Here is a 19,975-nt window from a genome sequence, read left to right on the forward strand (position 1 = left end):
CAGGGACCTGTTCTGTACATGCAAGAGAAACCTTGACAGGAAAGAAAGCAAGGAACTGAAAAAAAATAAAAAGCCCTGCAATGGTCATTCTTACCTCAGTATCAACCAGTTCATTTCAAGTTTTAAATTTCTTTTTTTCTGTTTTATTCAGAAATAGGTTGCAGAATCTTTTACTTTGGTAAAAATGTACAGGCTGAAGCTATCAGCAAATTTTTTATTCAGAGCTCTTACTAAATAATCCCCCAAACTGACTTACAGGGTATTAATTATGTAAAGAGCCCCTTTTAGTATTATTAATTTCTCCTGACTTGTCAACAGTTGTGAGTTTTTAACAGTTCAGATAATTAATATAGATAGGTATAACTCTGTTATCTTTTTCCGGGGAGAAGAGGTTGCTGAAGGAGGGAAAGGGTGAGGGTGCAAGAAAGATAAGGTGAACAAATCCAAAATATTAAAACTGGGTTACAGAAAAGGAAAGGCTAAAAGCTAAGGTCAAACGCATTTTCACTGCTATTTTTATGCTTGTTGATAATCATTTAATTATGCCTGTATGAAAGCAAAAAGATACCATGATCTGTGTTCTTAATATTCAGTCTAATTCAACTGATTGCCAGTTAACACTTACCCAGCCAAATTCAGACACTATGCAATGATGATTAACCTGCCTTTGCAAATCAGCAGCCCCAGACAAATGCAAGTGGCACCAAAACAGAGACCGTTCTCAAACTGCAAAATGTGTTTTATCTCAGTAAATGTTATTCATTCAAAGTGCTAGTTAATATTTCCTACCTTAGCTGGTTTCCTTTTGCAAGAGCTAAAGCTGATTTATTTAGATGTATCTTTTCCAACAGTTTTCCTTTTCTTCTCTCGCGATGGGAGAAAACTGGCGTAGAGAGCAGTTTCTAACTGAGGATTAGTACTGACACTTAGATGCTTTTGCTGCTTTGGCAGCCTTTTCAAGGTTGTCCATGCTACAGGAAACACTTCGTTCATGTAGAAGGAGTCCCTTTTATTGCATGTTTCAGTATTAATGCCTATATTATAAGCTGCTGAAGTACCTTTCACACATCACTGGGTTTTGTTGTTAGTGAAACAGCAAGTTAACAGACATTTCAGAATGAACCATTATTCTACACTGCAGGCAGAAATTTGTACACCCTGCTGCAAGGAATTAGTCTCGTCTCTGTGCTATACTGAGACTTTTGTAGGGGAAAAGCTATTGATTTACAAAGTAGATGTGGCTGCAAACAAGAACAGCTCAACCTTAGGGCAAGCAAAAAGACAAACTACAAAACAAAGACTCATTTTTAATTAATAAATCACTGAGGTATAATTGGCATTTAATTGACATATCTAGTCTGTAGTCTTTAACTGACATTTCTAGTCTCATCCCTGTCTAGTGCCTACTGCATTTGGTCCCTCATTTTAAAGCAACATACAGCTATGATAATAGATTTAAAGAAATATTGATTATGCCTTCCTAGACATTTACACATAAATGTAAAACAGAAAAATGTTAACCCTTTCTTCCCCCGCGTAGATTGAGCACCAGGCTGCCTTGTTAGGATGCCAGATACAGCAGCTGGACTCCATCTGTATGTTTAAGCAAATGACAGGGCCATTTTCACCAGCTCCTGTAGGGCACATTTAAGCCTTAACCACGTAGCTGTAAATCACGGGACAGTTGAAGAGAGAAGTCTAGTCTAGAGCTGAAAATATGCCGTGGTGCTTAAAGGAGCAATTGGGTTACATGTAAATAAGCCCCAAGAGACCTTTTGCAAAGCATATCCTCCAGTGTGTTACACTGTCAACTTTTATTCACATGAAATTCAAAACACCAATGAGCAGTGAAGGAATATGGGCTTGTTTATCAGCGACCGTTAACACTGAGTCATGGAGGGCAGGGACCAGGCAGCTCCACCTAGCAAGCACCATGTTTCCATTCCCCGTCTAAGCAGTAATGCCTGGCCACCTCGCAATCTGCAATGCGTTTGCCATCGAACCATCCCCATGAGGTAATCCTTGTGTACAAAGGGTTCCTCTAACAAACTCGGAAATCTTTAGCTGAAACAACAGACGAAGAGAAACACCCCCCAGTCACATCTCACTATGAGCTGTCACCATAACACCGTCTCAGAAAAGACACACTCAATGAGAGATGTGCCAGGTAAGGTGCTTCCTTTAGAAGAAGGGCTACTATCATTGCACAAGGTAGTGGTGAGACATCGTCTGGAGTACAAGGCTGCCCATGCTGAGAGAAGTTGATCCCAGATGGGAACAGGCGCTGAGCAGGCCTACCAGCGTAGTCAGAAGGGCCTGGAGCTTATTTTATGAGCAGAGAATGGGAGAATTTGGCTTGTTCAGTTTGGCAAAATGAAAGTAGAGAGGAACTAAGACTGTTCTCTATAAATTTTCCATAGAGTTCATCAAAAGAAAGGGAGAAGATCTAAAAAGCTGAAAATCAACCAGCATCAGAAGAGTTAGTAACTATATGCTGATAACATACAAATACAGAGGCTTTAATTTTGAGATAAAGTTTCTCACTATCAGCAGTTTTGACTTCTGGACTTTCTTTCAAATGATGTTTTACAAAACAAACGAAATAAATTTGTTTTTTAAGGTGGATCAGTCTGTGAAAGAGAGAGTACAGGGCTGTCTGTACTATCAAAGAGCTGGCCTACTTCTAGATTCCTATTACATATTCAAGCCTGATAATCAAAACTGGAGCAAAGCAATACATAAAAATGAAGCTGTGCTTGGCTGTTCTTACATCTCTGGGTTTTACAACTGAGTATTTCCTCCAAAGATGAGGAAATAGCCTAGATTTGTATCTCATCTGTCTTGATGAATCCTGATAAGAAGGACTATTGTGAATCTCAGTAGTCTGAGACCTGACTGACCGGCCATGGTGTTGCTTCTTCCTTCTGGCTTATTACTGTGCACAGCAGCCCCGCGCTTCAGAGATCCAAAGAAAGACTGCTTTGACCCATGGACTTTTTAGATCAGTCCTTTCAGGCTATCTCTAAAGTGGCAAAACCACTAACACTCCCCAGTTCCTTGGAAGCATACCCTGCCCATCCCCACTGCTTCTGTGAAAAGGGAATCCAGGCATGGTCCCCACAGGGGACCAAGAGGAGCCCCAGCCTTCCAGTCCTCTGCAAAGCACATCGCATGAGAAGGACCGGCAGGTAGGGAATCTGCATCTACCTCCTCCTGGGAAAACAAAACTAGAAGATCGATTAAAAATCCCCAAATAAATGGAAATTGTCTTCCAAGGGGTTTGTACCAGGCTCTGAATTATCATGCGGAACATAGTATATCTTTTTTAGAAAGGCAGTTACACTAATTTTGCCTATCATTATGACATTCTTATTAGCACAAATTGAGATTTTAATTAACAAATAGCTGTTTGTGATATAGAAAAAGGGAAAAAAATATTTTTAGTGCCAGATGCAAAGAAACAGTCTACAGCATGACAAACGGGAAATGGCTGATTATAAAAATCAACAGCTTGGTATGTTAAAATGTGTTTATTTCTGCGTTGTTTCATGCTAGCGATTTCTGAATTTGGAACAGAGTTGTACCATAAGCAATAAAACAAACCCTTTTTTCCCCCCCAAACAGTTTTTTCAGTTGCACTGCTCTTTGTTTAAGTAAAACTATAATGCATATCCCTGCTCAGCTCCTTTTGTAGCTTTTTCAGTACAAGTTCCCAAGGAAGAGTGAACTGAGGAGGAAAAAAGGAACAAGAAAGGGATAAACAGAACTATCCTGTGTTTAAGCCCATTTACTGCATGGAATGGATCTAATCCTCAGCAAATGGGCTGAAGGAAGAATTTAAGTAACTAAATCATCAGTGTATTTGGCTGGCAATCTACAAAAACAGCCGTATTTTTATAAGTTATCAGTAATTGACACTACTCGACTCTCCCTTCCTCCTCTGCTGAATAAACACTGAAAATGAACAAGTGTTGGAAAAGGAGGCAATATTAAAAATCTGGGCATAGAATAATTGTGGAAGCAGCTGCCCTCCTGACATTAGCTCAGAAATCAGAGATGGAAAAAATCCTTTTAGGTCATATAGCCCCTCCCTTTGTCATTGCAGGACTGTACCCTAACGTAGATTTTCCAGTGCCTTGTCCAATCCAGTTTTAATATGATCTAAGCGATGGCTTGCAGTAGCTCCCTTGGGAGACTAGTCCACATCACTGTCAATAATTTTCCCCTCTTTAACAGCAATTGCCCTATTTGCCCTATTATTTCTGTGAATCTCCAGATTATATTCAATATCATAAAAAGACTGAAGTATTGAAAAATGTTTCAGGATTCCAGACAATTCCGTGAAAATCCCTGAAAATGTAGAGCAGCCATGGCTACTTTTTCTTTTTCCTGTCCTTCTGACCAGGTGATATGTAAACAGACCAGCAAGCTGACTGGTGACAAAAGAATACTGAGGTAGGTATCAGAGAAACCGAAGAGATCAGCCCTATATCCAAGCCTTCAGAGTAAGTCTGTCTGCTGCAATATAAACAACAAATGACTTAACAATGTTAGCTATGGATACAGGCTCTGTGTTCTTTCAAATCTGTTTGCTTAAGTCATGATTTTTAGTCTAGCTTCCTAATGAAATGAGGTGCATGCGCTATCTGCTCATCTGACTGTCCTCCACTAGTAACTAGGGAGTTCAGTGGCCACTTCAAGTGTTACCTGACAGAATACAGGACATTAATCCATATTTATACTTCATTATGTTTGTTGTACACAAACCAACCACTTTTTATAGTATTTTATGGAAAGAAAGTTATAGACCATAAAGTTTCTGGATTGCTATAACAAACCTCCAGGCACTGAAGATCAACGTGCATATTCATTGCCTGCTTCATACTAACTTCATCCTATCTTGCCTATTTGCTAGTGACATTTTCTGACACCACTGTGCTTTTACAAACTGCAAAAGTCCTCTTTCTCCTACTTATCTGCCCTCCTCTTCTTCTAATTTTCCAGATCTTATCCCTCCTGCATCAGTATTTTTTTTCCACTGTTTAATGTCACTGATTTCAATCAAAGTTACTCCCAGCTTGCACCAGCATCAAAATAAGAAGATTGCTGCATTTTCATCAGGGCACCATTGGGGGAAAGGCGGAAGCAGGGACACGCGCGCACGCTAACCAAAATCGTCACCTGGAACTACAAACAGGCAGAGGATATTCTGCTGCTTGTCTGGAAACGACGTACACAATCAGTCACAGTGAAACTCCCACTATATCCTTAAAGAATGATCTTTCCTCAAGTTTATTGTGGCCCATCTATATTAAAAACAAGGAATTCTGTCAGGCTGCTCAATATGCTCTCTCCAAGCAATCGGAGGGAACGGATACAGCCACACATACCCCCAGATCCCACAAATCAAACCAAGCACTGCCACTACTCACACCTTCTTTTTAACCTTTTTTCTTTTCTTCATCCACAGAGCCAAGTAAGGGCCTAGTTCTTAACCACTTCTTACCACATGCCATTGTTTAACCAAATTAGGAGTAAATTCTACCAAATAAAAAGAGCTTTTCTGTACAGATTTTGCAAGACAATGAAGAACCAGGACAGAAAAAAACAGAGAAAAATATTGTATGTACTGTGAAGCCAAGAGCGATGGGTAAAACTGAAGATTTTGCTCTTCTCCCACCTGAGTATTCATCATTCCCTGCAACCTGCTATGGGTAAATGCACTCCAAATTTGACCACGTCATTCTTTTCTGTGAATCCACCTGTCTCCTTCTTCCTCACATCAAATGCGAGGCAACTGGCTTCGCTGTCAAAGCCAGCCCCACCTACTACTTTTTACTCAATGTCAAAAGGCTGATGTCTCCTCTGAAAACACAGAGCAGCTTCCACTGGTCACCCCTTGCATTTTTGAAGACTCTGTATTTTCTCTTCATTTATGTCTCCAGCTTGAGAGAGCTGCTTGTAAATAGCTAAAAAGGTGTCTTTATGCTCTTTCAAATCCCTCATTAGAAGTCTGTTTTCCTGGGATGTCTATAAAAATATCTGATAATGGAAAAGCTCCTCACGCACTAACATTACGCTGTATCATGCCAATGAGTATGGACTCACTGATTCCTTACACTTGCTTCTCCATCTTTTTATACAGCTATTATTGCCCACCTTTGGAATAGTTAAAAGTCTGTGCATGACTAACAGCAGTTCTTTCTCTGGTGGAAAAATTAGCCTTCCTTTAGGATGTTCCAAGTTGTCTGAACTCACGAACAGAAAAGACTGAACTGAGCAATCATCTTAACCCCAAAACTGGTAAGACTTAACAAGACACAGGAAAAAGGCAGAAAGAAAAACTGGGTAAATTTTAACATTGGACAACCATGCACTTAGATCCAGGCGTAAACACATGCAGATTGAAGGAAAATACTCATATCTAAACTATGTGGAAATCACTTTTGGATAAAGCATAAATATGTGCCTACACTAAACATCTTCCTTTCTTTTTAGAACAACAAACTCGCAAAGAAACTGCAACATAACCCATTTCTGAGTGCAAAAATACACTTTGAATGATTCAGCAGTTTTTCAGCAGTTTCATACTAACTCTGGAGAATGGAAAATGGAATCATAGAGCAGAATTTACAACAGAATTTAGCTTAAGTATTAAAATGTGCCTGATAACCTGTTCACTTACTACTTCTGCTACCTGAATGTTCTCCAGTACCACAAATATCCAATTTAGGGAGTATCTGCCTTATCAAACCGTTAAGAGAAGAAATAGAAAAGGGTTATAGAAAAAGTTCCTGGTATTTCATAAAACTAACATTACACTGTTGCATTAACACTCATTTTTGAGCATATGAATACACGGAAACGAGAAGGTTTCCTTGTATACTTTAAGATTTGTTCGAATGAGAGAGCCTCCTTACCTCAAGCACTCTTCCTGTGATATACTTTTCACAATTGTCACATCTGATACCAAACTTTGCATGATAGTCCGTTTCACAATATGGAATGCCATCTCTAGGGAAAAAAGACAGGCAATACAGAGATTAGGTTAAACAGAATTACAGGTTGTCTGGCAGATTATACAGCTAAACTTTGTTAACATTTCAACAGACAGTGTTTACCGATTTACTCCCTCCCAAATCCAGGACCTATTAATTTTTAAAGGAACTGAACTGTTAATGAATAGGAAGTAGCTGACTGCCCATATCTGACCCCCCCTTCCAAGTCCACCACAATCCCACTTTACTGCTTTGTCATCGAATTCAGCAATCTCTTCTCTCCCAGCCACAACACTAAACAGTATCTCAGACACACCACCTCACACCATTTGCTTCGATAGTCTTATTCACCAACTTATTCCATGTTTTCCACTCTCTGGAAGAAATAATTAATTCTACATATTATGCTTTTCCTCTTTACCTGACATCTAACTGTACTTTCCGCTTGGTCTGCCTAGAGTAATTTCTCAGCGGGCTATCCTGGTTGTAAGCCAAGTTTTGATTAACACTTAAGTCTACTGAGGTTCCCAACAGGGCATGGTTAAAGACAGTCATGGCTTAACTGTCTTGGCAACCTGCTCTGTAGCATCCAGTAATGACTATGCGAATTCAACCTAAACAGCAGAAGAGATGTTGCAGTATGCTCATGCATGAAGTAAACAGTTATTTTACCACCACAAGTGGTTTAATTACCACAAGTGATTTAAGATAGTGTACAGTCTAAAAATTCAAAGACTAAAAATGGGAATCTTAGCTTTTATTCTAAATGATTAGAATCAGAACACTTGCGCTATTACTCTGAAACTAATCCATCTGTTAATTTGCTTCCTATTATTGGGCAAGTCAAATATATACTTCAGTGCTGCCATCCATTAAAATACTTGCTACTTCAGAGACATATTAGGAGATTAACTTATCCATTTCTAAAAAGTTTATTTTCTGTAGAAGAGGTAAAGAGAAATGTTTGTATATTTAGCTCACTAGACTGATGAATGACAAAAATTACTGTTGAAAAAAATGGAGCTATTTCTTTTTGCAACTTGAAAGTACAAATTAAACAAAATTAAGTATGTTTAGTGTGTTAGTGCATAACATGCTAAAAGAGTCCACCATCAGATAGATTTATTAGCACAGGCACAATTTGTGTGGACGTTCCCCTAGAGAAACATGAAAAATAATTTTACAGCATAAAAGTTGGATTGCTTAGAGACTAACCCATAAATTATCACAATAATTAATTGAAATATTTGAAGCAAGAATGTTTCTTCTCTTGAGTTGTTTTGTTTGGCATTTAACTATTTTTCAGAGAGGATTTTGCAATAGCTAAATCTTTACAGTTTAGGGTTTTTTTTGTTGAATAACAAGCAAAGCACTGTACTGAAACACAACAGATTAGCATGGAATTTGAGATAATGCAAACCTTTATTTAACAACATTCTGCATTAAAGATTTCCTCAGTCTCCAGTGCAAGCTGTGAAATTAGATGTTATACTTGTATTAATATAAATCCAAAGACTCGCTGAATGTCAGTGGGACAATGGCTCTGAAACTCCGTCATCACTGAATATAGGGCATTGGTGACTGAGTTATTTTGTTGTTTAGGAAAATTTCATCACAGAACATACTTCTCTAAAGGAGAAGTGAATCCCTGTTGCCCTGGCCAGTGAAAGGCCTGTATCTCACTGGACTGAGCCGAGAGCTGACACATAGCTTGCGTCTGTGTGTGCTTTATGCTGACTCCCATTGCTGTTGTTAAATTCGGTCCGAATCTGACACCTTCCTTACAGGAAACCTACAGAGAAAAAACTTGAGATAAAAATCTCTAATCTTTTACATAGCCCCAAAGAGTGATAAACAAACACTAAAGGATATGCAACACCGAACTAATCCCTTTGTATCAGGAGAACGCTGAAAATGAGTGAAGATGCCCTTAGCTCCTCTGCTCAACTTACTTGCTGATGTACTCTGCATTCAGTAGCTTGCCGCATATATTGCACTTAAAACAGCCCAAATGCCAGTGTTTGTCCAAAGCAACCAGTGACTGCCCGTTTTTTATTTCTGAACCACAGCCCCCACAATCTGCAAGAGAAAAATCCAGCATGAGCGAATCACGTACTCTAAATGATTGCAAACAACACAGGTTACTGCAGTACAGGGAGCCCCTGGAGTCATAGTAACAGCTCGTGCAGGCTCCAAAGCTCACTGACGACTGCTCACCAGTGGATGACAAGCGGTGCAGACCTAATGTTGCTAAAAGATACAACTCATTCAAAGAAAAAAATAGTGACTTAGGTTTCCTAGTGATTTAGGTTTTACTTTAACTCACTTACACTGTCTTTAACAGATACGAAGTCTTGCTCATCAGATTTTCATATACCATAAATCAGCCCAATAAAATTAATAAAAATGACCTAAAAGTCCTGAGATTAAAATAAATAATTGATTCTTCTTATTAGACTTTGCTTCTGGGTCTAAGAGTTTAACTCATATTTCAAAATTCTCACAATTGTGGAAAAAAAACAAGCTGAAATTCTGATGTGATCTTCTGCAACCAGGAAAAATACACCAAAACTTGAAGTGCATTACAAATTTCTGAGTAGTGGTGACACTGGATGTGGAACATGTAAAAGTGATGGCTGACTATATATTTATTATTTATATAAAATCACATATATAAAGCTCCAAAAATTTCTAAGGAAAATTAAATGTGAAACATAACATAGACTAAACCATATTGATTAAGCAGGCTGTATGTGAGGTAGTTCTATACTCCCCAGAAAAAATAATTCAGGGTAAGACTTTTTTTTTTCCTTTTTTTTTTTTTTTTTGTTTTCAAACGATGAATGCTTTTGATTATGCAGGTAAAAGCCAAAAGCCAAATCCACTCTCAGATGCCATGCCAATAGCCCACCACCTAGTGCCCTCTCTAGGGAAGCTACAGCCCTGCTTAGAAATCTTTTCATTATTCAGTTTAGACATGGGATTTGAACCTTGTTCTCTATATCCTAAATGAATCCCCTAATCCCCTATAGCGTCCATCTTTCATTCACTCTTTGCTCTCTGTAGACCTCTCTCTCTGTATAATTTTCTTACAAAATGTTAAAATATTCAGCATATGTGGAAAAACAGTGACAAACATCAGTGATTCTAGCATCAGTATCTCAGTAATCTTTCTAACCTTCTATATGTTCTTATAAGAAACCACGTATTTTTGAGGAATTCTTCATGTATACCAACAATTTGCTAGAGAAAAGACAAAACCTGGAAGATCCTTAACGAGTCATTTCAAGATGCTGGAGAAGAAAACAAACATGTCTTCCATGAAAGAAAAATATACACAAAAGCATAAAAAGATTTATGTAGTTATTAAAAAAAGACTCCAAACATAGCATCTCATTAAATGTTTTAACCAGTTCTCTTTAAAACTTTCTGATTTAAGATTCTATTTAATTGATTACATGACCCTAGTGAGACACTATGGAAGTACAATTGTAACTTTAATTTCTGAATACACAGCAATAAAGGATAGTTCTTATTTTCCTTCGGTGGATTTGGAATGGATTAAGGGAGTAAGACTATGTCTCTTTAATATCACTCTGTAGAACACTAATATGTGGAATCAAGCCCAGCCCAAAGGCATGTGCAGCTCAGATCAGAAGGGTTGAGATTTGCTAATAGAAGAGAGAACTTGGGTGTGTGCCTGGATTTTCTCCCAGAAGACAATAAATACTTCAGTATCTATTCTTTAACTTCAATCAGAAATTTGTTTGTGATCTGTGTACCAGGGGTTTATCTGGTAATCTAATTTAATCTCACTGGTTGAAGTTTTATTCTACAAGCTTAATACAACACAGTGCGCTCAGACATCATTCACCTCTCATCTTGTTTAAGCTTGGGTGGGCAGAGATTCAGCATTCTGTGTGTTACTTTTTTTCTTCCTAACTGCTGTTTTCTCTGTAAAGCTCCAGATAATTAAAAACAAATATTGTGGTTGCTATGCCAACAGTGGTATTGATGTGGTGTTCTTGTCTTCCTGTTTGGATGTAGCATCCTTCAGTGACTCACTTAATTTCAACCAATAACTGCAGCATATGTCAATTTGCTGCTACATACTGATATTCTTCCCTAAATACTCTTTCAACATCATCACCACCACAAAAGCTTTTTGAAGCTAGCATTTTATAAACTAAACAAAACAGGTAGGTAGGTATTTATACAATAATAAAAAATTTGAGGGCTCAGGCAAAAGGCAAATATTTGACATTCCTTGTTTCTTTCAAATGTTAATGCAGAAAGGAGGTCAAAACCACATGGAGAAGATGAAAATAGAAGGACTGGTCAGAGGGGGCAGCGACGTTGGGAGTTCAGTGAGTCGCAAGAGATCTCTTGATAGCATTCTTGAGCTGAATTCAGAGATGAATAGGCCGATGAATAACATTGTGTAGTGTGTATCTTAAAATTACGAGCCAAGAGCAAAACCTAACATAACAGTGGGTCAACATATTATTTGCTCCTTGACTCAGTTTGCTTGAAGACCAATGCTTTTGTTCACTACTTTTCTTTTACAAAAAGAATTGTAAAACATCAAGGTCTTTTTCAAGAAGATTGTTAAAACAATGAGACACAAATGCCATTTATTGCCTCACATAGTATGTAGCATAACTACAGATAGCCATTTTGGACTTTCAAATTTACAGTTCAGCCAAGATGTTTCTGACTCTGCTTGTTTATTCCTACCATTATTGAAACAATGGTGTAACCCTAAGGATTAGCAAGTGCTTGGAAAACAGCTGTGAGTATACATTGCTGCTCTTTTTGTTTTCTGAATGTTTTCCCAATTCTTTACTATATTTTTTGACATTTGGTTAAGTTTCTGTATATTCTCACTGGTTGGAATTTTACATATCCTGCTGCATATACATGCACAGATATCCGCACGGACACATGCACCTACATGTATTTGTGACTACAGTGTTTCCCTTTAAGGTTCCTGTCAACGCTCTGTTCCCCACACCAGGGATGGATCATGCTAAGGCTCCCTGGCTCCCAGACCTCCACTGGAGAAGCAGCAGCACGTGAGCTCTGCCCCTTCTGGGCCAGCTGGCTGCTGCCTGTCCCCATGTCACCAGAAAATCAGATGCTGGTGCCCTGCAGCAGTACTGCAAGAAACTGGGGAAATGAAAGATATAAGGAATGGAAATAGTCTACTTGGGTAAGGAAGATATTTACCTGGGATCCTGGCAACATAATGGCACAATTTACTTGATATGGACCTGAGTTTGCTGTAGGAGAAGTCTTGGTAGGTTTACCCCTACCCCTACCACTATAACATCTTTCGGGAAGCAGAGCTGATCAGTCACAGGTGAAGACCAGATCAAATTCCTTTAGAAGCCCAGCCTGCAGTGCGGCAGAAATTATCAAAGTTTTGAACAAAGATCCTTATCCAAGTTCCACTGAAGCCTGCAGAAAGATTGCCTCCATTTCTAACGAGATTTAAAGCAGGCCTCATTTGGGGTTTAAATACTTGCATATGTTTGAGATTTTATTCAGAGAAAGGCCAATCTTTTGTTTTCAAAGGTCATGTTTTGCCACAAAGATCATTCCCTTCAAGGGAAGTTTTGTCCATGTAACTAGGATGAAATACTGTACTATGCAACAAAACTAGAATTATAAAACCAGAATTATACTATGCCTGAGTGCACAAAACAACAACAACTGAAGATAAAGCTGTAGGGGATCTGCAGTAAACACCAAGAATAGCTAGCCCAGAGGAACAAGCAGTTACTAGAAGTTGCATTCTATCCTAATTACCAGTCAAACTTCAGAAAAAAGAGATATTTTAGTCAGCATCCATAAAGACTTTATTTGAATTAAAAGCAGAATATCTGGTTTTGAATTAGAGCACAAGAGTCAAGAGTGGACACCTCTGTTTTCACAGGCAGTAACTTTTACGGAAGTCAATGGTGCTGCACTACAAGATGAGGATGTTGTCCTCAGTCCATTTCCAAAGAGGATGGAAGTCTACTACTTCTGAATGAATTTCCTTTTATCCATAAAGTTCATGTAATATCACTGTTCATTAAAATAGTCATATCTACGATACATGAAATGAGATCAGAATAAAAAATAGCTAAAACTGTAGCTAGTGTATTTCAGCTTTCAGACTGTAGCAATGTCTCCCAAGCAGAGACATTATCTTCCAAAGTTACTTTTTAAGTGCAAGACAGACAGTCATAAAGGAAATTGAAACAAAAACTTACAGATATTTTGATGCAATAATATGTGGGATATGTACATATTTCCAGAAGTTTGCTCTTGGGCAACAATGACAAAAATACATTTTAAACAAAAATTCCAATAAGGAAGTTTTGGTAGTGAAAGACAATTCCACAGGTGTTGTCTTGCTCATTTCTTTCATTAAAACATGACAGAAGAAGCTAGTACTGGTACAAACAATTATCTTGGCATGCTCTGGATTGTTAGCCCAAAACACAAATTTTGTTGAGATTAACATTAAAGTTTTGTCACTCAGTTCACAGATAAAGTTTATTACATATCATTTGTCTGAAAAATAAACGCAGACTTCAAAGAAAAGACAATTAACTGTCTTTTCATTCATGATACTGGTGTATATGTAGGATCCTGTCACTGTGCTGTGACAGTCGAGACCTGTATGATTATAGTAACTGTAGTTGACCTCTGCTGGATGCTAGAAGAAACTGGACATCTCACCTTGACCCAGTAGGGTCAGGTGTACGAGGCCCCTCGAATGTGGCGGTGGCTAGCTAAAGGGCTACCTTTTTAGCAGCTGTATCCTTAGGGGGACAGGGTTGTACATTGGGCAAAAGTAAGTACATTTGAAGGATTTTGTATCACAGAAAACCAGATAATTAAATGAACTACTTCTGTCAGTACTCAAGCAGGCAAATAATTTCCATTAAAGTCAAGGTCGATTTTCCCATGAGAAAAGGATACACACAGATTATTAAAGTAGTGATCTGCAAATGCAGCCAGCCAAGATGGATTACACTTATGGCTGAGAATGATCCACCAGTGGAGTGACAAGAGAAAGCACCCAAAAGAGAGGGCCATCACCTACTCAAAGAGAACAGCAAGAGGGGAATCAGCACAGTGTCTCTCACTGCGTTCACACAGCACCTTTTGCTGACAAACTGAATAAAGAAGATGGTGAAGACTTCCACAGAGAGGAGAGGGAGAAAAACAAAAGGGGGGGAGAGATTTCTCCCTGGAGTGGGCTGTATTCTTTATATATAAAGATAATGCAATTTATGTGGTTCCTCCTCAGTCACACTGAATGCAGCTTGATATAATGTGATAGTCATTAAAAATAAAAGGTCTTACTTCTATCTTCGGTGTTTAATTAAATTGCTGTTGCTGTTTAATTGCTCTTTCAAAAAGGCAGCGGTTGAATGTTGTAGTGTGGCAGATTCTCATGAACAAATCAACATAGTACCAAATAAAGAGAATTCAGAGGAATAATGCTACTCTACGAGACATCTGTTTTGCTGCAAAAAGTATGGTATGAAAGGACTGTTCTCCAACTCTGTTAGGTTTGCATCTTCTGATAGTACATCCTTACTACTGAGGTCAGTGCAAAAGTCCCTTGGGTCACTTTGCATATATCAACCCCCCGTACAGTATTTAGATGTGTAACCATGTCACTGACATCTTTGGAATCATACAAATGGAACACATACAAATGATAAAATCTCATGTTGGATTTTATTTTAGCTGGAGTTGGGCTAAATCCTCAAAAATATTAACGTCTGCATCACACTTTTTCTCCAAATATTTTGTTTTACACTAGTTTTACTCAAATGTTCTGCGCGTTTCTGTGTATTGTTAACTCTGTAATGGCACCACTTTGTTTCTTTCTAATATCAGACTTACTGGAAAACTGCCATATATTTTTTCACATGACTGTGTTGCCTTGATTTCTTGACTGCATTTACGCAGCACAGTGGTAAAGGCTCTTGTTGCACATATTGGTGTAAATTTTGCTCTTTAAAGCCATGCAGGTTAAGAAGTAACAACAGAAAAGAGCAAAAAAACCTTACTTACTTCTCAAGTTCTGTACTGGGAAAGTGCTGCTGCCACCAGGAGGGGGCAGGGAGCATTTCTGGCAGATGCACTCTTTGCCATTAAAAGTCACCCTGTCGCCTGCGGGAAAAGGCAACCTGCAACAGAGGAAACAAAAGCGTACAGGTTACACTCCCATGTCTTTATTGAAATGAAATATAGTTCCCCAAAGGAACTGGTTATTATTCTGGTTTCTTTTTCTCCACTTGCTCGTTCTCATTCACGATTTTTCAGTCATATTGGAGGCTAAAGTATCAAAGGGACGTATCAAACAAGATATTGCAAATGTAGATGTTAAAGTGACACAGGAAAATAATCTAAAGATACAAAACCACACTGAATGTTCATGTCAAAATCTTTCTGTTTCTAAGAAATGTAGTGTCAATAATGGTTGATCATGAACAGCATCAATTAAACAATTACAATGAAACTGGGATTACAGGGAATAATAAGTACAGGCAAATGTAATTGCTTTTACATTGCTAGAATGCTGCACGAGTGCATGACTTCTCTTAATTAAAAAGCCTTTTGAAAATGCAACTGTGATCAGGACTTGATCCTCCTAGCTGTGATCATATCAAAATACTTCTCTTAATCTATTTGCTCAGAAAACAAATGTCTGTGAACACTTGTAGGAGAAAATACATCCCAGTTACAAAAAATGAAAGCATCTACATTAGTTGCTTGTTCTACTCAACAGCTCTCCTTACGCTTACTTAAATCCTTCCTTTTTATCAACTTCCCTAAAACAGAAAGGTTTTCCCTGTGAGCTTTGCTGTCCAGGCACAGAAACTGCCGAGGTTTGTTCTCTTTCTGAAAAGACCAGATGGTCAAATCACTTTATAATGCAGCAAAGGATGGTGAGGATTTAGAAACACATTTCACTCCACATGAAGCTTGTGTCAAAATAAATCCCAAGCAAGCTATCAAAATATGGTTTCAGTAGGGCATAAACACAATGCAGGCCTCCTGCCTTGTTGTGAGTTCCAGCTGACCAGATTATTTCATTAGCGTTTCATTAAAACTGCATGACATTCCCCCCAAAATGTTATCAAATCATGCTAAATGAGAGGTTGTCTTTTATATAAAAACTGCATAGATACTTCTTGCTAAGCATATACATTATTTTGCTCCCTAAACCAGCTTTAGGGTGACTTATTCTACATTCATGTTCTATCCCAAAAGTTGCTACAGAAAATTACTTAAAAAGAGAACAGAAGTAATGCTGCTCATTGTTCTTCAATATTGGCACTAAAATCTATTTTAAACCAGCTAAATGGTTTAAAAACACTTCAACAATGTTATCCATTTTTGGACCATAGGCAATACTTTAAAAATTATGAGGACACAGGTAGTTCAAACATTATTTTGTCTTTGGAAATCTGATAATGAATTCTGCTTTTCACCATTTTTTTTCTTCACTGGTGACATAATACTCTGAATACTTGTTTGCTGCTTACTTACCTAAATTTAAGCTACGGAGAAAAATATTCTTTGGAAATAGCCTTTAAAGTTGTCTTGCTCTTTGCCACAACTAAATGCTCCACGGGTGCTTCCAGCACAAACAGGCCCCAACCTCTGCTAGCACAGATCCAGGAGTCTTAAAATTCTACCTGTTTTGGAGAGGATTTTCTAACACGAATTTCACTGAAGAACCTGATACTGAACCTGGCAGTGCTGCCTCTAGCGCAGCAGCTGGGATGCTACGGAGCCGCGCTGCTCTGGTGGCGAACGCGTCTGTCCTGCCTTTCAGCAACCCAGCACAGCAAACGCCAATGTTACGTAGGAAAAAAAAAAGGCTCTTCGTAGGTCATAACTGTTACTCGCAATAGGTTTTTATGCTGCTTAAAGTCACAGAGCCTACTGGTATATGGAATAATAAACAGGTTTCATGAACATGAATTCATTAGTGTAAAAATTACTAAATATGATACACTTTTACATAGATAATGAAAATTGATGCCTAATTAGCAAAAACTGCCTCAACAACGGAGTGATATAATTCAAATGCTGTCCTCGTCTTCTACTGTCAATGTGAAAGACATTACTTAATCATGTTTTCATTTTAATAAAATATTGTAAAAACAAGTCTAGAATTGAGCAGTATGGATCCATCTGGAAAAGCACAGGACAAGCAATTTTAACACTTCCAGAACTGAGACAAGAACTTGTAACAGAGCTCCTACATGTTTTTAGGAAGATACCCCACCTTGATTTACAGATACCCACATAGTTATTATGAACCCTGATGATCTGCTCCATATTATACCCACAAAAAAACAGTCACCTGCTCCATAGGTACAACCATACAACTACACCACCATACCACTACTTTGAGACCTTTCATTCTTATGTGTGGTTGCCTTTCCCCAGGCAGCTGAGAGTTTGCCATAACATTTATGGGGAACAAGACCGGAAATCAGCTAGCTACCCAGATGGACTCTCTCCTGAGAGGTGTCAGTAAAATGGCAGGTTTTTCTCAGTTAATAATCCCAGAAATAGTAAAATACTGGAAGCCATGAATAATTAATTGCTTTCAAATAGTAATGTGACTACAGAGCAACATAGTATTTATTATATTAGAATGAGTAGACAGAGAGAAAGTTAATACATTTTGTTGACTCAATGATTTAGTCAAAAAAAAAATCCAAAAGAATATTTGAACGCAGAAGCCCATCTGAAACAAATTCAGCAAACATCAAGTTAAGCACAAGTAGGGACAGATTGCTTTGAATTAGCTCAACTATGCTATGCATTAGGTAATTTGAAAAAACACAGAGTGTTAAAGGTAGGAGAAGAGAGGAATAAGATAATTTACCTCCTGGCACAAATAGAGAGAGAGGTAGATGACACCTACAAAATATGCAGATGCTCACAGGCAGCATAACATCCACAGGACCTGATGTTGGGGTGAGGGAGCTGAGGCAGTGCTTTAATATCCCACAAACATATCTTATTTGGTTTATTTTCTGAAAGTTTAATGATCACTGTGCCCTTTCATTAAGGAAGGAGGGGGCAATAATTTCACTTCTCTATTAAGTTTTCCATGTCTGCAAAACACTTCTTGCTCTAGAGAAACAGGGAAGTCCTCCTTGGAAGTTTTCAGCAAGGTCCAGGCATCGAAACTCGTAATTAAATCTTGGCATGTGCTTCACTATTTCATTGATTGGGAATCTATAATTTATACACAACATATTTGCCAGTATTTCTGCAACACTTGACTTCTTTCACAAGCAGCCAGGTTCATGGATTTTGAAGCCATCAAGAGTGAAGGCACAACAGAAGGTGGTAACAGTCAATTAACAAGGTTTCAGTTTCTGAGCTCTTTAACTTGTGAGCAGGATTAAATATAGCATTGTAGGTTAAGAACCAGTGTATCTGCCTTTGAATATAATGACATCTCACAACCAGTTACCCCCTGAACATTGCTAGATGCTACTCATACATTTAAAAATATTCAGTGTGATCTTCACAGTCAGCTAATCTATTTTTAAGACAAAAATTAAGAGTATGTTTAAAGCAGCTCTCTAAAATGACTTGTAAGGTTTTAATACACCTTTATGATTTATTTACCTGTGAATTTTGTTTTATCCACCTTCCTGGAATATTTGTAAACCTAGCAACAACGTAGGAGCTGATCAACAAAATTATATTGTAAAACATCAAATGACCATCAGCCTAGTTCAATGTAAGTGTGGGCTGACACGGAAAGGTCTGGCCCTGGTCTCATCCTTCTCTGCATCATGCATCAGCTTATGCAGCTGTGGGCAGGTCATTCAAGCTTTCTGGGTCGAAAGAAAATGTCATTTTTTTTCAGAGAAGAGGGACAGCCTTCTGTTCTTTAAGTTGCTAAACTGCCTCTGTGGCTGAACAGTCAGTTCAATATGATATCAGAAAAATGAACAGAAACATACAGTTAGGGATGTGGGGAGGGGAGAACCGTCCAATTCAGTGGCAGCCTGCAGCTACACTGGGTCAGGTGTAACATCAAACTGTAACCTGAAGACCTCTAGGATCAAATTCTGATCTAACTTGTACATTGTACAATCAAATCCCTCAAGGCTGTTCCACAGGGCAGAATTTGACCCAGGAGGTTACACCCGACTTAAGACAAAGTAGATGTTTCTTGCTATCTACTCTCCACATGAAATTCAGCAAAGGCAAATGCAAAGTGCTGCATCTGGGAAGGAAGAACCTGTGCTGAAGTACAGGCTGGGGGCCGACTGGCTGGAAGCAGCTTTGCAGGAAAAGATCTAGGGGTCCCGGGGGACAACACAAGTCTAACATGAGTCAGCAGCGTGCCCTTGCGGCAGAGAAGGCCAAGCACATCCTGGGTTGCATTGGCAAGAGTATAGCCAGCAGGTCCAGACAAGTGACCCTTCCCTCTACTCATCACTTGACAGATTGCATCTGGAGTAGTGCATCCAGTTTTTGCCTCCCCACTACAAGAAAGACACTGCCGTGCTGGAGGGAGTCTAATGGAGGGCTGCCCAGAGCCGGGGCTGGAGCGCTGGACACACGTGGAGATGCTGAGGGAGCTCAGTTTATTCAATCATAAGAAGGCTCAGGGGAGATCCTATTGCTACCTACAGCTATGTCTACAGTGGGGTATATGCGTGTGTGTGTGTGTGTGTGTGTGAGAAGATGGAGCCACACTCTTTTCAGAGGTACCAAGTGGAAGGACAAGAGGCAACAGACACAAGCTGCACCACGAGAAATTCCAACTTGATATAAGGAAAAAAAATTACCACGAGGGTGTTCAAACAATGGAACAGGGTATCCAGAGAGTTTGTGGGATCTCTATCCTTGGAGATATTTAAATTTGTCTGGGCAAGGCCCTCAGCAGCATGCTCTAACTGGACCTGCTTTGAGCAGGG

At 38.8% G+C, this 19,975-nt stretch overlaps 1 protein-coding gene across 5 annotated transcripts in view; it reads right to left on the reverse strand.

Annotated features, from left to right (window-relative positions):
- Positions 1–19,975, reverse strand: part of ABLIM2 (actin binding LIM protein family member 2) — a 163,639-nt gene that overhangs the window by 77,876 nt on the left and 65,788 nt on the right. For all 5 annotated transcript variants that reach the window (XM_067297186.1, XM_067297184.1, XM_067297183.1 and 2 more), the window contains exons 4-6: positions 15,081–15,196; positions 8,951–9,077; positions 6,921–7,014 (exon numbers count right to left, since the gene is read on the reverse strand). In XM_067297186.1, coding sequence (XP_067153287.1) covers positions 6,921–7,014; positions 8,951–9,077; positions 15,081–15,196 — 337 coding nt within the window. The remainder of the gene's footprint in view (positions 1–6,920; positions 7,015–8,950; positions 9,078–15,080; positions 15,197–19,975) is intronic.

This window comes from Apteryx mantelli, chromosome 5 (assembly GCF_036417845.1).
Source record: "Apteryx mantelli isolate bAptMan1 chromosome 5, bAptMan1.hap1, whole genome shotgun sequence".
Lineage (NCBI taxonomy): Eukaryota > Metazoa > Chordata > Aves > Apterygiformes > Apterygidae > Apteryx > Apteryx mantelli.